We start from the raw sequence: 14,937 nt of genomic DNA on the forward strand, positions 1-14,937 counted from the left end.
ACAGGCCATTACTAAACACTTTGGATTTGTGTAACATTCTCTTTTTTGTCGTCTCCCAGAAGTGATGAATTTCCTTAACATTCCTCTGTTTCATCCAAAAGAAATCAAGTCCTTTAATTTATGCTTCTGTCATGTTTTCAAATAGGACTGGTAGGTTCAGTTTTCTGTGTCTACTACTTTAAATTAAATGTTTTAAAATATAACTTCATGTTTCCCTCATTGTAGAGGCTGAGGAGAAAGGGTGCTTTCAGTTTCAGGATCGGATGAAGGATTTAGAGAGGAAGACTTCTGAAGATAGTATGTGAAGAAAATATATATTCACCAGGACTGTGATTAAATCGACTTAAATTCAGATTTTTATCTATATTTTCCCAACAATAGCTGCGTTATATTGTGCTTATTACAATAAGACATTTTATGATTTTAGGTCTCAGACTCACAGACTCTTTCACACACCTAAATTACAAATGTGGTGTGTGTGTGTGTGTGTGTGTGTGTGGTGTGTGTGTGTGTGTGTGTGTGTGTGTGTGTGTGTGTGTGTGCCTGTGTGTGTGTGTGTGTGGCATGGGTTTGTGAACTTTTTACCAACATTGTTAATTTACTGTAGGACATGAGACAAAGTGAATATGTTGGCTGTTTAATACACGTTAGTCTCTGATTTCATTATAAACAGATATTCAAGACTTGACTGAAAATCCAGTAGCTTTTTTGTGAAAACAGTTGTTATTGTTTTTGTTTATTATAACTCCAGTGAAATAAAAAGAAAAAAAGCCTTTTGTCCTGCTGTGTCTCTGTTTCACTGAAATGTCCACGGGTCGTTTTCAGTTAATTAAACCTTGTGCATCCTCAGGGACATTTTTGTCTGTTTCATTTTTTATTTTTTGACTTTTTGGCTGTTATATGCAAATGGCATACATTTTTGCCAAGTTTGTGTATTTTTTGGGGGAAATTTTTTGGAATTTCAACCTCAGCTCCTGAACTGTCTATAATAAACTATGTACAACAAAATAGTTAACACTCAGGACCTTAAAGAACAAAATGAAACCCATTAAAAATGCACATTTTTGATCCCTCCCTAACAATGTACAAATCACAAAATCTGACATTCCACAAAAAAAAAATAATGGCATCAATGTTTCTATCACTGACATATCCCAGACTGTGATAAACAAACAAAAATCCACTTAGCATTTAATATGTGTAAATTAATTCACTTTGTGTTTTTAAACATAAAAACAACAGCGGCATTATGTAAACTAAACTGGCATTTAAGGGTTAAAATCCTGAAAATGATTGACTATTTTATGAGCAGGACTGGGTGTTGAATAAAAAAATAAAAATAATATTAATGTATAGTATATATATTATGTTGATTTTATATTATGATTGTAATTTGATTACATTGTAATTACCTATGGAAGCGTATTCAGCTAATCCAGTTTTTCATAACTTATCTCGTACTTGTGACTTTGCCTCCCGTGATTAGATGATATAAACTTAGTCATCATTACAACAAGTCTCTCTTCACTCTCCCCTGGTGATGCCCTGTGTGTTAATGCGTGGAATTGGTGTGAAAACCGAGAAGATGGCGACAGGGCAACAAGTTGGATTTACACGCTGCTGAAACCTCAGAAGAAAAGAATCGTTTCTTATCGGGTGAAAATCGCATTGCTCCGGAGCTTTCAGACACTGTCCATAAGCTTCCTCTGCCTCTCAGCAACATGTCGTCCACCGACAGTAGAGACCTGGCCGGGCGCTGTGCATCATCACCGGGGCCTCCAGAGGCTTCGGCCGGGCTGCAGCGAAGGGAGATGTCCCGGCTGGTGAAGCCGCGGTCAGTGCTCGTCCTAGTGGCCCGCACCGGAGACGACCTGCGCTTCTGCAGGCGGAGCTGGCCGAGTCTGAGGAGGGTCGAGCGGGCCTGGTGGGCTGAGTGTGTGGTGGCAGACCTGGGGCAGACTGAGGGAGTGGAGAGCGTCGTCAGAGCCTCTAAAGTGTTTCTGTGAGGACATATATATCACATCAATACTGGTCAACAACGCTTGGTAAGAAGAAACCTGAGCTCAGGCTGCACCGGAGTCGGTGAGAACAGTCTGGTTTTTCATTACTGAGCAGCAGCTCATCAGTGATTTCAGTCGATTTAATGCTACATTTGGCTGAAATTTAAAAAAAATCCTATTTACTTATCTACAGTGATGCAGATATGAAGTATTGTCTGTGAATGTTCTCATTCGTCCAGGTCATTAGGGAGTAGCACTAGTCTGACCTAGACTAGTGCGGACTAGAGAGACCAAAATATGATGAACTGATAAGCCGCTTGGATAAGAGGGAAACGTCTTCCACAGACAAATACAAGTCCAGTTGCCTTCGATTTAATTTGAGAGAGAGATATGAAGTACTGTACTCTACTGGAGTATTTCTGCGCCTTGACACTTTATACATCTAGTGTTTGTGCTTATTACTCTACAATTAACTGTGTGTGTGTGTGTGTGTGTGTGTGTGTGTGTGTGTGTGTGTGTGTGTGTGTTGGGATGGTATGCAGTGAAACACGGTCCTGAGAACAGGATGCCCTGAGGGCTGTTTGTCTGTAACTGACCCTTTAAAGCTTTTCACCTGGCTTATTTGCACAGTTGCCTGATTCCATGCATCTATCATGGTTTAGTGTGAAGAGACCCAAAGCAGGACATGAGTGAAGCTCTACTTTAATTTATAAATCTTAATTATAAAATGTTGCCATCTTGAAGGACAATTACACAACAGTAGTTGATGGAAACACTACACACCAGTGGACCCTTCGCCTCCCTCCTTCCCTCACCTCCCAGCCTCACCTGGGTGAATGGTGTATCTGTTACGGCAAAAGCCTTCAACCAACATGGCTGAGGTGAACTCCTACCTGTCTCTCAACGTCAGCTCCTGCCTGTGCCTCACCGCCAGCATCCTGGCGGTTTCCGCAGGCGTCCAGAGTCTCGATCTGCGCGCACTGTGATCAACGTCTCCTCCTGTGTGCCCTGAAGCCTTTCCGCTCCTGGGGGCTGTACTGCACCGGCAAGGCCGCCGAGGACATGATTTTCAAGGTGCTGGCAGAGGAGGGAGCCGGACCTGCGGGTGCTCAGCTACTCCCCAGGAAGTTTTTAATAAAGGGGTAGTGATACCTGGAATAGGTGTAAGTGATACTGGATCAGACCAAACTAGTACTCGCCAGATTTTACAACTAGCATTTTTTCTTGTTTCTGCCTTTAAAGATTGCCTCCATTTAAAAAAATAAATTAAAAAAATTGTAAAGGTGGGAGACCTGAAGAGCCATTTATGAATTGACCTTAACTGTGCAATAATAAAAGGGTCATAAAAATATTTAATAACTTAACAAATTTAGTCCAAATTAAAAAATAAAATTTTAAAAAGGATCAAATGGAGATAAGCAATAAAAAAACAATTCAGTAATTATATTTCAATTAGAAAAATTCGATTTTTTTTAAATAGATTAAAGCTAAACATAGACCAAAATTAAACGAATTAATCTCTTGGTTTTCAATTTGTGAATATAAAAAAAATGTATAATATAAAAACTGTCCTGTTTACTCTTTCAAACTGAAACAACAGCCAATCACAGAGCTCTGTTTCTGTTTACCTTGATTGATTAAGAGTTTGTGACAAATGATGAAATCATTTTAATGCTGTTGTGAAACAGAAAAGCGACCTTTGGAAAAACACCCTTTCAGATAAAAAACTACTTAGATTTAATTAGAAATGACATAATGAAATTAACATTTCATAATAAGAAAAGCTAAGTTTTAAAACCTTATTGGATTATACATTTTTACCTGTATTTATTCATATTTATTGTTTAATGTCTGATTGATTACATTATTTGAAGGCTTTTTCCATATGTAAAGAGTAATACGAGTTCATTTTGGACAAAGTTGAACGTTGTTTCTCTGTCCCTTGTGGCTGACTCAGGACCTCTGGACACTGACATGCTCATGGAGGCCAGAACCAGAACCGCTGATCCCACTCTCAGGAAGTCTTTTACAGACATGTTCGCTCAGGGCAAGGTGCTCCACTGGTGAGGAATCCTCTGCAAAATGATGAAGCTGCTGCTGGATGACAACTCTACAACCTCAGAGACACGTCGACATCTACGACGTGTAGACACAACAGCGCCTGCAGCCATCCAGCACCGGGACCCACATCACTTATGTGCTTGATTTTAAATGTATGTCTTCAACCTTTAGCTCTCTGTCGGTGAAGGATCAAACCACAAGTTTCAATCAAAATTTATAGGTAAAAAACATTCCAGAACCGACTGTCAGTAACATCGGTGTCTGCAGTGATGGAGAAAATAGATCTAAACGTAGTAGAGCTACGGGATGTAAAGACACATCTGTAGACAGATGAGACAGATCTTCAGTAAACGTGTGTTTGCTTTTCAGCTGATTCATTCTGAGGTCAGATCCATAGTGGTGGTGGGTGGTGGTGGTGCTGGTGGTGGGTGGGTAGTGCCTGGTGTCTTTCACTCTGTCTGTCTTTCTAAAACACTTTCTATGAAGGAGGATCATGTCATATCAACTGTGGACGTCTTCACTTCGGTCAGGAGCAACAGTGCATCAGATCAAATGGTTTTTGGAGACAGGTCTCACCAAATTTACAAACATGAGCATTCATTCGTTCATATAAGAAACACACCATCTTAGTTTAGGTTGTTCTTAAATTAAACACTAATCCCTGGTTTATATGCAGGAGGAGGAAAACAGCCATTATTTATTAACTTTTGACATTTTCGCCATAAGATTAATGAAAGAAGACAAACAACACAGACATTTCCACTGGGACCACATTGTTAAAGGGTCCAGCAGAAACCAGAACTGTGAAAAGCTGTAACGAAAGTTTACACAAGGTAAGTTTTGAGAGACAAAACAAAACTACAACCGTTTACCATAAGGCCAGAGTAAAGAGTACTGGAAGATTGTTCTCAGGGTAAAAGCCCTTATACTTTATAGTACTGGTTACTTTGACGGATAGGACAGTAAATGACTACCCATAGATTGTGAAATTGCTCGCGTGGGTGCTGCTGAGAGTAAGGATACAGTCATCGCCACGCTACTTATTGTTGCTGGTTGCGATCAGATGTCGGTAGCAGGAGGAGAGTGGTGGTTGTGCATGTGTGTGTGTGAGAGGAGAGATGTGTTAGTTGGAGCTTGTGAGTGGGAGTAGACCAGGGGAGGGGGGAGATGTAAGTAGGGAGATGGCAGAGTGTAGGAGGTCGAGAGGAGCGAAGAGTGGTGTATGTTGCGGAGTACATATGAGAGCGGAGGCGCGGACAGGAGGGAGATGCAACTCAGGCGCGGTATCCCGACATGCGTGTGGCAAGAGAGTAGGAGGCAGGAGTGATGAGGTGAATTGGAGGGTGAGAGAGAGGAGAGGCGCGTGAAGGGGAAGTGCGGGCGGTAGTCGTGGGCCGGCAGAGTGGGGGTTTGAGAGACAGGAGGCTATGAATGAGATGTCGTGGTATGCACCGGTGTTAGCTGGAAGGGCGGGGAGAGGGGGAGGGGGGAGGAGGGAGGGCGAAAAGGGATCGGGGGATAGGGGAGGGGGAAATTGTGAGGTGGGAGGCGGGAGGGAGCGGGAGATTGGGATATATGGCGATAGGGGTGTGTGTTGGGCAGGGTGCGCGGAGGAGAGGAGGGTGGGGAGGGGGGCGTGGGAGCGCATATGGGGTGTTAGCGCGCTGGCGCTAGGTTTTTGTGTAGGTGTTGGTTCTCCTGATGGGAGGAGAGGAGCGGGAAGTGGTGCGTATCTCAACCGAGAGGAGTTGGGAGGGCATAGCTGGAGGTGTTGCATTTGTGGTGGAGTGGAGCAGTGGCGTGTGGTGAGGGATATAGGGCTGGAGTGAGGAGGTGGGAAGGATGGAGGTAAGTGGGGTGGGTTGGGTTAGCCAGTGGTGGTGAGTGGTGTGGAGGGTGGTTAGCGGTGTGGTGGGTGCGTGGGGGGTAGTGCGTGGTCGTGGGGGTGGGGATGGGTGCGTAGGTATGGTGGGGCGGGGGTGTGTGAGTAGTGGTAGGATGGTGAGAGGGGAGGGTGGAGGAGGTCGGCGTGAGAGGTGAGGTGTGGGGATGAGGTGGTGATTGTGTGGAGAGGAAGGAGCAGAAGGAAGCGCGCGAGGAGCGTGCGAGGGTGTGAGAGGCGCGGTGATGAGATGCGGGTGGTGGCAGGTGGAGCCTGGTGAGAGGCTGTGATGTGGAAGTCAGGGGGGATGGGCGGGGGTGGCATATGGAGGAGGTGTGGGGTTGAAGGTGTGAGGGGAGAAGGGGTGAGAGAGAGGTTATTACGGGAGGTGGGTGTAAGGGTAGATGGAGGTGTGGAGGGGCGGTGGGAGAAGGAGGAGGTGTGAGGGGGGTGGGAGTAGGCGTGTGAGGGAAAGGGAGAAGCGAGTGTGGTGGTGGGCAGGGAGCGTAGGGAGAGGGGTGTGGAGTGGGGGAGGGGGAGGGGCGAGGGTGGAGGGGGGGGTGTGGAAGGGTGTAACGGGGAGGCGGTAGGGTAGGGTGGATATGGTGGGTGGGGGGGAGGTAGGGGCCGGGGTGGGTGAGGGTCGGTGGGGGAGTGCGGGACGCGAGTGGGGAGGGAGGAGAGGAGAGGGGGGGGGGGGGGAGGTGGAGGGACGCGAGGGCACCGCGAGAGGAGCAGAGCTGAGGGTGAAGGCCGCAGGCCGAGGCTGCTTTGCAGCCGGTGAAGCATTCAACTGATAAGTTACTAACATAGGGGCACTGGGCGAGGTGGTGCGCGAAGGATGGTTGGTGTGATGGGAGAGGCGGGTGGCGCGGAAGCGAGAAGACCGTGGGAATGGGTGAGAGGTGGGGCTAGGGGAGTGGGCGCCGAACCAGGGTCCGCGTGGCGAGGTGGGAGAGGTGCGCCTGGTGCGCGCGAGGGAAGAGACGTGCTTAGAGGCGTCGGTAGGGGGTTGTGTGTGATGTAGGAAGGATGAGGTTTGGTGTGAGACGGAGGTGGGGTGTCTGAGATGTGGCGCAGGGAGGGGGGCGGTGGTGAGAGTCAGTGTGTGATGGGAGGGTGGGTAGTGGTGTGGGGTGGTTGGGACTGGGTGTGGAGATTGAGTGGAGGAGGAGGGGGCGAGGGATGTGGTGGGTCGGAGGGTTGAGGTTGGTAGCTTGAGCGCTAGGCGTGGGTGAAGAGGTGGGGGGAGCAGGGGGGAGGAAGGTGGGGGTGGGGAGGAAACAGGCCCGTGGAGGCAGTCGCAGAGGGGTGGTCGCAGTGGGGGAGAGGGCGAGGTGCAAGAGGGTGCAAAGGACAGGCGATGGCGTCTGTCTTAGAGGGGAGGAGATTACAGGGCGAGGGTTGAGACTGCGGAGGTGTACTGGAGAGAGCGGGGCGATTGAGGGACGTCGCGGGCAGGTGGGCGTCGAGACAGATTTTCGTCTGTCGAGTGTTAGAGCAGGCCGTGGAGTGGCAGTGGATGAAGAGCTGGTAGTGGTTTGTGGAGGCGCTGGGGCGATGTGTAATTGTGGAGTGTTGATATGTGGTAGGAGGGGGCTGTGGTAGGGGACTGTGCCGGGTAACGCTGATTTGTTAGCGCCAGAGAAGGTGAGGGACGCGCGCAGGTGAGAGGAAGGTACTGGAGTGTGGGGAGGGGGGGGGGGAGGAGGCAAGGGGTGTGGAAGGTGGGTGGTGTAGGTGGATGAGAAGGGGGTAGGGGGGGTTAGTGAGGGAGAAAACGCGAAAGGAGCGCAAAGGTGGTTCAAGGGTAGCAGGGGGGCGCGGTAAGTGGCTGGTGGAGACGCGTGGGGTGGAGTGGGGTGGAGGCGCAGCAAAGTGAGCTCCATAGTCTGGACAGAGCTGTTAGATATCAGACACTGTCTGAGAGACAAAGAATGCAGTCAGGCGACTTTATGATGACGTCTTACTACGAAGCAGCTTTCATTAAGACACGCGTGAGCGTATCATAATATCATCACTATACTAGCAAATGCGCTCGGAGATTATTATTACGTCCTCTATAAATTTTAGCCTTCTGATGCTGTGTTTTATTTGAAGTGTTTGATCCAGAAGAAATTTATATTTGTGTTTTTTCAAAAACACATCCAAGCGAAGGCTTGTTTAAGGTACAGGTTTACTGAGAATAGCCAGGCCTCTTTCACATCTCTACTCTGTACGTGCTGAGGTTCTCGAGAGTTGAGTGTATTTAATTTATAATAATATCTAGATATCATGAAGTTATGGGATCATAACTTAACAATATATACCTACAACTATGGGACCTTTAACATCACTTCCTATAGGGAAGAGGTGTGTAGGTAATAACTGAACTCTCTCGCCCCTTCGTGGCAAAAAGCAACCATGCTGGCTTTAAGGTTCTCCTGGCTGGATGAAACCACAAGCCACTGTGGAAATATAAAAAAACCAGAGCAGAGATGCTGAATGTGTCTTGAGCAGCCTCAGGGAGGGGGAGGGGGGGGGGGGGGGGGGGGGGGGGGGGGGGGGGGGGGGGGGGGGGGGGGGGGGGGGGGGGGGGGGGGGGGGGGGGGGGGGGGGGGTGGGGGGGGGGGGGGGGGGCTGTTTTCCTGTCAATGTGGCTCTGACAGACAAAGTCACAGCTTGATGGACCAAAATATCGCAGGAGGAACAACCCCACAGGGGAGGCAGCAGAGGTAGAGGTGGTCTGTGGTGTCGTCCCCTTGTTTGGGTTGGTTCCTCCTGCGATATTTTGGTCCATCACAGCTTGGACTGTCTGTCAGAGCCACATGACAGGAAACAGAGCTGCTCAGACACATTAGAGCATCTCTGCTCTTGGTTTTTTTATTTTTCCACAGTGGCTGTGGTTTCAGTCCAGCCAGGAGAAACCTTAAAGCAGCATCGGTTTTGCTTTTTGGCCACAAGGGGCGAGAGAAAGTAAATACAACGCTGACATTTATCATTTAAAAGGTCCCATATTGTGTAAAGGCAGATGTCCATGTGTTTGTTTGATTATAGATCAAGGTCTAGGTTTCTATATTAATACTGTGAAAGTATCAAAGCCTCAGTCCACAGAGAAATGCACACAGCCTGTAATTCAGAAACTGAGCCTTAAAACCAGCCGTTGATGGTTTTTGAAAAACCACAAATATAAATTCTTCTGGATCAACACTTCAAATAAAACACAGGAGAAAGGAAAATTTTATGGAGCTTTAACATTACACATACTCATCGACCCATTGCTCAGATAAAGATATTTGATTAGTGCGCTTTAATGAAAGCTGCTTCTGTAGTAAGAGTCATTCATAAGTCGCTGACTCATTCTTGGTCCAGATGTGACTTAACAGCTGGTGCAGATTGAGGTCATTTGCTGTTGACATTAACGGGTTCACAGAGCAGTGTATTAGAATATTTGTCTTTTGTTTCTCCATCACTAACCTTAATTTGATAAAACACTGTTAATTTTGCTTCTATAGTTTATTTTTATTGTTTTATTTTTGGTAAAATATCAGCGTAGTGTAAAATTATACACACTTTTAAATATAAAAAATACAGATGCAAAAGAAACATATATTCACACTGCCAGTGTTTAACTAACGTGAGTATTTGATGAAAATGTGGGCCACTGAGTTTATTTTTTATACACCTCAGTTTAACCTGCTGTTAATTCTGTAAAGAAAGAGCAGCTGTTTGACTTGATGTCTATGGACACCTGCTGAGGTGTCCAGGTGTTTACTATTATTTTGTCCCATTTATAGTAGGTAAGCTAAATAACATGAACACCTGTAAATGTCACACAGCTCCACACAATACATCCCTCCACAATGATCTCACAGTTGAATCACAACAACTGTCTAAAAACTTATTTTAATACAAACTGAACATTATAACCTTCATGAAAGGAGGATTTACTGCAGACTGTTGCATTTAGACTACATCGGTTTAGCTGCATGTTCCTAATAAACTGGCAATGAGTGTATGTTATAATTTATCAGTTGAATGCTCAGGCTGCAAAGAGCCTGACTGGGGTTAATTAGTTGCTTTTGGTGCTGGTCTCACCCTGTGAACGATGTATATGCACTGAAATACTAATGTATATACACCTACATATACACCTGGTAGTCTGAAGATGTTTTTAAATCTAATAGTTTTATTGTATATTATCATTATCACCATATAACTTGTTCTACCCCTTTCTCATTTCAAAACTGTAATGCAGTAATAAGTTTACAGCAGAGAACATTTTACCTGATCCAGTTTTTTAAAATGATTTTATTTAGGATTTTTTACATTAGAAAAACACACACAGTAGAAACAATAGACATAAAACACCAAGTACAATTACACAAAACAGCATAAAAGACAAGGGATTCATATCCAGAGATCCCAACAGCAAAGTATCAACAAATGTCAAAGAGGTGAGATACGAGACTGTCCCGTCCATCAGGAGAATCAAAAAAACATAGCAGGGTCAAAAATGGCTTCCACGCCTTCTGAAAAACATTATGTAAATTCTGTTTGATATAATGAATCTGTTCCATCTCAGCAACAGAAAACATCTCATTCAGCCTCCTGTTTAAACATGGGGACGACAGAGACTTCCAGTTTATTAATATTAATTATTAGCTGTAGCTCTGGCTGCTGTAAGAGCTGGTCTCATGGGAGGGAGCGGCCCCGTCCTGTCAGAACAAACTAATATTATATTATTATATAATCTTAGTCCGTTGTTTATTTAAAAAGCCAATTAAATATGTAAAAACAGAAATGACCTGGTCCTGGACAGAGCCAGAATAAGTGTGGCAGTGATCCTTCAGCAGGATCTGAGGACAATTTTAACAAGTAGTTTTACTTCTACCGGAGTAACAGTACTATAAAGTATAAGGGCTTTTACCTGAGAACAATCTTCCAGTACTCTTTACCTCTGGCCTTATGGTAAACGGTGTAGTTTTGTTTTGTCTCTCAAAACTTACCTGTGTAACTTTCGTTACAGCTTTTCACAGTTCTGGTTTCTGCTGGACCCTTTAACAATGTGGTCCCGGTGGAAATGTCTGTGTGTGTGTCTTCTGTCATTATCTTAGGCGAAATGTCAAAAGTAATAAATAATGGCTGTTTCCTCCTCCTGCTAATAACCAGGGATTAGTGTTTAATTTAAGAACAATCCTAAACTAAGATGGGTTTTCTTATTTATGAACGAATGAATGTCATGTTGTAAATTTGGTGGACATGTCTCAAAACCATTGTGATCCTGACTGATGTCCTGGACCCGAAGTGAAGCAGCAGTTCATCCACAAATGACATCCTCCTTCATAGAAAGTGTTTAGAAGACAGCAGAAAGTGAAGACACCAGCACTACCACCACCACCAGCACCACCACCACCACCACCACCACATGGATCTGACCTCAGAATGAATCAGCTGAAAGCAACACACGTTTACTGAGATCTGTCTCATCTGTCTACAGATGTGTCTTCACATCCCGTAGCTTCTACTACGTTTAGATCTATTTTCTCCATCACTGCAGACACCGATGTTACTGACAGTCGGTCTGGAATGTTTTTACTATAAATTTGATGAACTTTGGTTTGATCCTTCACCGACAGAGAGCTAAAGGTTGAAGACATACATTTAAAATCAAGGCACATAAAGTGATGTGGTCCCGGTGCTGGATGGCTGCAGGCGCTGTTGTGTCTACACGTCGTAGATGTCGACGTGGTCTCCTGAGGTGTAGTTGTCATCCAGCAGCAGCTTCATCATTTTGGCACAGGATTCCTCACAGGTGAGCACCTGGCCCTGAGCGAACATGTCTGTAAAAGACTTCCTGAGAGTGGGATCAGCGGTTCTGGTTCTGGCCTCCATGAGCATGTCAGTGTCCAGAGGTCCTGAGTCAGCACAGAGGACAGAGAACAACGTTCAACTTTGTCCAAATGAACTCGTTACTTTTACATATGGAAACCAAAAGTGGTCAAAATGTAATCAATCAGACATTAAACAATAAATATGAATAAATACAGGTAAAATGTATAATCCAATAAGGTTTTAAAACTTAGCTTCTTATTATGAAATGTTATTTCATTATGTCATTTCTAATTAATTCTAGTAGTTTTTATCTGAAAGGGTGTTTTTCCAAAGTCGCTTTCTGTTTCACAACAGCATTAATAATGATTTCATCATTTGTCACAAACTCTTAATCAATCAAGGTAAACAGAACAGAGCTCTGTGATTGGCTGTTGTTTCAGTTTGAAAGAGTAAACAGGAAGTTTTTATATTATACATTTTTGTTTATATTTCACAAATGAAAACCAAGAGATTAATTCGTTTTAATTTTGGTCTATGTTTAGCTTTAATCTATTTAAAAAAAATCGAATTTTCTAATTGAATATTAATTACTGAATTGTTTTTTTTATTGCTTATCTCCATTTGATCCTTTTTAAAATTTTATTTTTTAATTTGGACTAAATTTGTTAAGTTATTAAATATTTTATGACCCGTTTATTATTGCACAGTTAAGTCAATTCATAATGGCTCTTCAGGTCTCCCACCCTTTACAATTTTTTTTAATTTATTTTTTTAAATGGAGGCAACTTTAAAGGGCAGAAACAAGAAAAAATGCTAGTTGTAAAATCTGGCAGTACTAGTTTGGTCTGATCCAGTATCACTACACCTGATCCAGTATCACTACCCCTTTAGTAAAGAACTTACCTGGGGAGTAGCTGAGCACCCGCAGGTCCGGCTCCTCCTCTGCCAGCACCTTGAACATCATGTCTCGGGCGGCCTTGCCGGTGCAGTACAGCCCCCAGGAGCGGAAAGGCTTCAGGGCACACAGCGAGGAGACGTTGATCACAGTGCGTCGCAGACCTGGACGCTGCGGAAACGCCTGCAGGATGCTGGCGGTGAGGCACAGGCAGGAGCTGACGTTGAGAGACAGGTAGGAGTTCACCTCAGCCATGTTGGTGAAGCTTTTGGCGTAACGAGACACATCACCCAGGGAGGCTGGGAGGGAGGGAAGGAGGGAGGGAGGGGTCACTGGTGTGTAGTGTTTCCATCAACTACTGTTGTGTAATTGTCCTCAAGAGGCAACATTTTATAATTAAGATTTTATAATTAAAGTAGAGCTTCACTCATGTCCTGCTTTGGGCCCTGCTCACAGTTAAACCATGATGATGAATCAGGCAACTGTGCAAATAAGCAGGTGAAAAGCTTTAAAGGGTCAGTTACAGACAAACAGCCCTCAGGGCATCCTGTTCTCAGGACCGGTTTCACTGTCATCACACACACACACACACACACACACACACACACACAAAGTTAATGTGGTAGAGTAATAAGCACAAACACCTGTAGATGTATAAAGTGTCATGGCGCAGAAATACTCCAGTAGAGTACAGTACTTCATATCTCTCTCTCAAATTAAATCGAAGGCAACTGGACTTGTATTTGTCTGTGGAAGACGTTTCGCCTCTTATCCAAGCGGCTTCATCAGTTCATCATGTATTGGTCTCTCTAGTCCGCACTAGTCTAGGTCAGACTAGTGCTACTCCCTAATGACCTGGACGAATGAGAACATTCACAGACAATACTTCATATCTGCATCACTGTAGATAAGTAAATAGGATTTTTTTAATTTCAGCCAAATGTAGCATTAAATCGACTGAATCACTGGATGAGCTGCTGCTCAGTAATGAAAACCAGACTGTTCTCACCGACTCCGGTGCAGCCATGAGCTCAGGTTTCTTCTTACCAGCGTTGTTGACCAGTATGATGTGATCTATGTCCTCACAGAAACACTCTTTAGAGGCTCTGACGACGCTCTCCACTCCCTCAGTCTGCCCCAGGTCTGCCACCACACACTCAGCCACCAGGCCCGCTCGACCCTCCTCAGACTCGGCCAGCTCCGCCTGCAGAGAGCGCAGGTCGTCTCCGGTGCGGGCCACTAGGACGAGCACTGACCGCGGCTTCACCAGCCGGGACATCTCCCTCGCTGCAGCCCGGCCGAAGCCTCTGGAGGCCCCGGTGATGATGCACAGCGCCCGGCCCAGGTCTCTACTGTCGGTGGACGACATGTTGCTGAGAGGCAGAGGAAGCTTATGGACAGTGTCTGAAAGCTCCGGAGCAATGCGATTTTCACCCGATAAGAACGATTCTTCTTCTGAGGTTTCAGCAGCGGTGTAAATCCACTTGTTGCCCTGTCGCCATCTCTCGGTTTCACACCAATTCACACGCATTAACACACAGGGCATCACCAGGGGAGAGTGAAGAGAGACTCTGTGGTAATGATGACTAAGTTTATATCATCTAATCACGGGAGGCAAAGTCACAAGTACGAGATAAGTTATGAAAAACTGGATTAGCTGAATACGCTTCCATAGTAATTACAATGTAATCAAATTACAATCAATATAAATCAACATCAATATATATACTATACATTAATATTATTTTATTTTTTTTATTCAACACCAGTCCTGCTCATAAAATAGTCAATCATTTTCAGGATTTTAACCCTTTAAATGCCAGTTAGTTTACATAATGCCGCTGTTGTTTTTTATGTAAAAAACACAAAGTGAATTAATTTACACATATTAAATGCTAAGTGGATTTTTGTTTTGTTTATCACAGTCTGGGATATGTCAGTGATTAGAAACATTGATGCATTATTTTTTTTTTTGTGGAATGTCAGATTTGTGATTGTACATTGTTAGGGAGGGATCAAAAATTGCATTTTTAATGGGTTTCATTTTTGTCTTTAAGGTCCTGAGTGTAACTATTTTGTGTACATAGTTTATTATAGACAGTTCAGGAGCTGAGGTTGAAATTCCAAAATTCCCCCCAAAAATACACAAACTTGGCAAAATGTATGCCATTTGCAATAACAGCCAAAAAGTCAAAAAATAAAAAATGAAACAGACAAAAATGTCCCTGAGGATGCACAAGGTTTAAGTAACTGAAACGACCCGTGACATTTCAGTGAAACAGAGA

General features: G+C 44.6%; 2 protein-coding genes and 1 pseudogene across 2 annotated transcripts; 1 reads left to right on the plus strand and 2 right to left on the minus strand.

Annotated features, from left to right (window-relative positions):
- The first annotated feature begins 1,585 nt into the window (after positions 1–1,585).
- LOC111221095 lies at positions 1,586–4,067 on the plus strand (annotated as a pseudogene).
- A 2,868-nt stretch (positions 4,068–6,935) lies between these two features.
- LOC111221096 (extensin-like) lies at positions 6,936–7,832 on the minus strand. The gene has a single exon (XM_022744426.1). It carries the CDS (start codon positions 7,830–7,832, stop codon positions 6,936–6,938), a length of 897 nt encoding a protein of 298 aa, XP_022600147.1.
- A 2,415-nt stretch (positions 7,833–10,247) lies between these two features.
- On the minus strand, positions 10,248–14,112 carry LOC111221189 (sepiapterin reductase-like). The gene is made up of 3 exons (XM_022744550.1): positions 13,700–14,112; positions 12,661–12,951; positions 10,248–11,840 (listed from the first exon to the last, which is right to left on the minus strand). The coding sequence occupies exons 1-3, from the start codon at positions 14,019–14,021 to the stop codon at positions 11,650–11,652; spliced, it is 804 nt and encodes a 267-aa protein (XP_022600271.1). The 5' UTR covers positions 14,022–14,112; the 3' UTR covers positions 10,248–11,649.
- Between the last annotated feature and the right edge of the window lie 825 nt (positions 14,113–14,937).

Source organism: Seriola dumerili, unplaced genomic scaffold, assembly GCF_002260705.1.
Source record: "Seriola dumerili isolate Sdu_G_001 unplaced genomic scaffold, Sdu_1.0 BDQW01000081.1, whole genome shotgun sequence".
NCBI classification, from domain to species: domain Eukaryota; kingdom Metazoa; phylum Chordata; class Actinopteri; order Carangiformes; family Carangidae; genus Seriola; species Seriola dumerili.

Bases quoted from the DNA above. Each gene is read 5' to 3' on its own strand.
- LOC111221096 (XM_022744426.1), bottom strand. From the start codon at position 7,832: ATGGAGCTCACTTTGCTGCGCCTCCACCCCACTCCACCCCACGCGTCT.
- LOC111221189 (XM_022744550.1), bottom strand. From the start codon at position 14,021: ATGTCGTCCACCGACAGTAGAGACCTGGGCCGGGCGCTGTGCATCATC. The intron at 12,952-13,699 runs GTAAGAAGAAAC...CCTCCCTCCCAG, and splicing joins CATACTGGTCAACAACGCTG to CCTCCCTGGGTGATGTGTCT. The intron at 11,841-12,660 runs GTAAGTTCTTTA...GTGCTGACTCAG, and splicing joins GGTGCTCAGCTACTCCCCAG to GACCTCTGGACACTGACATG.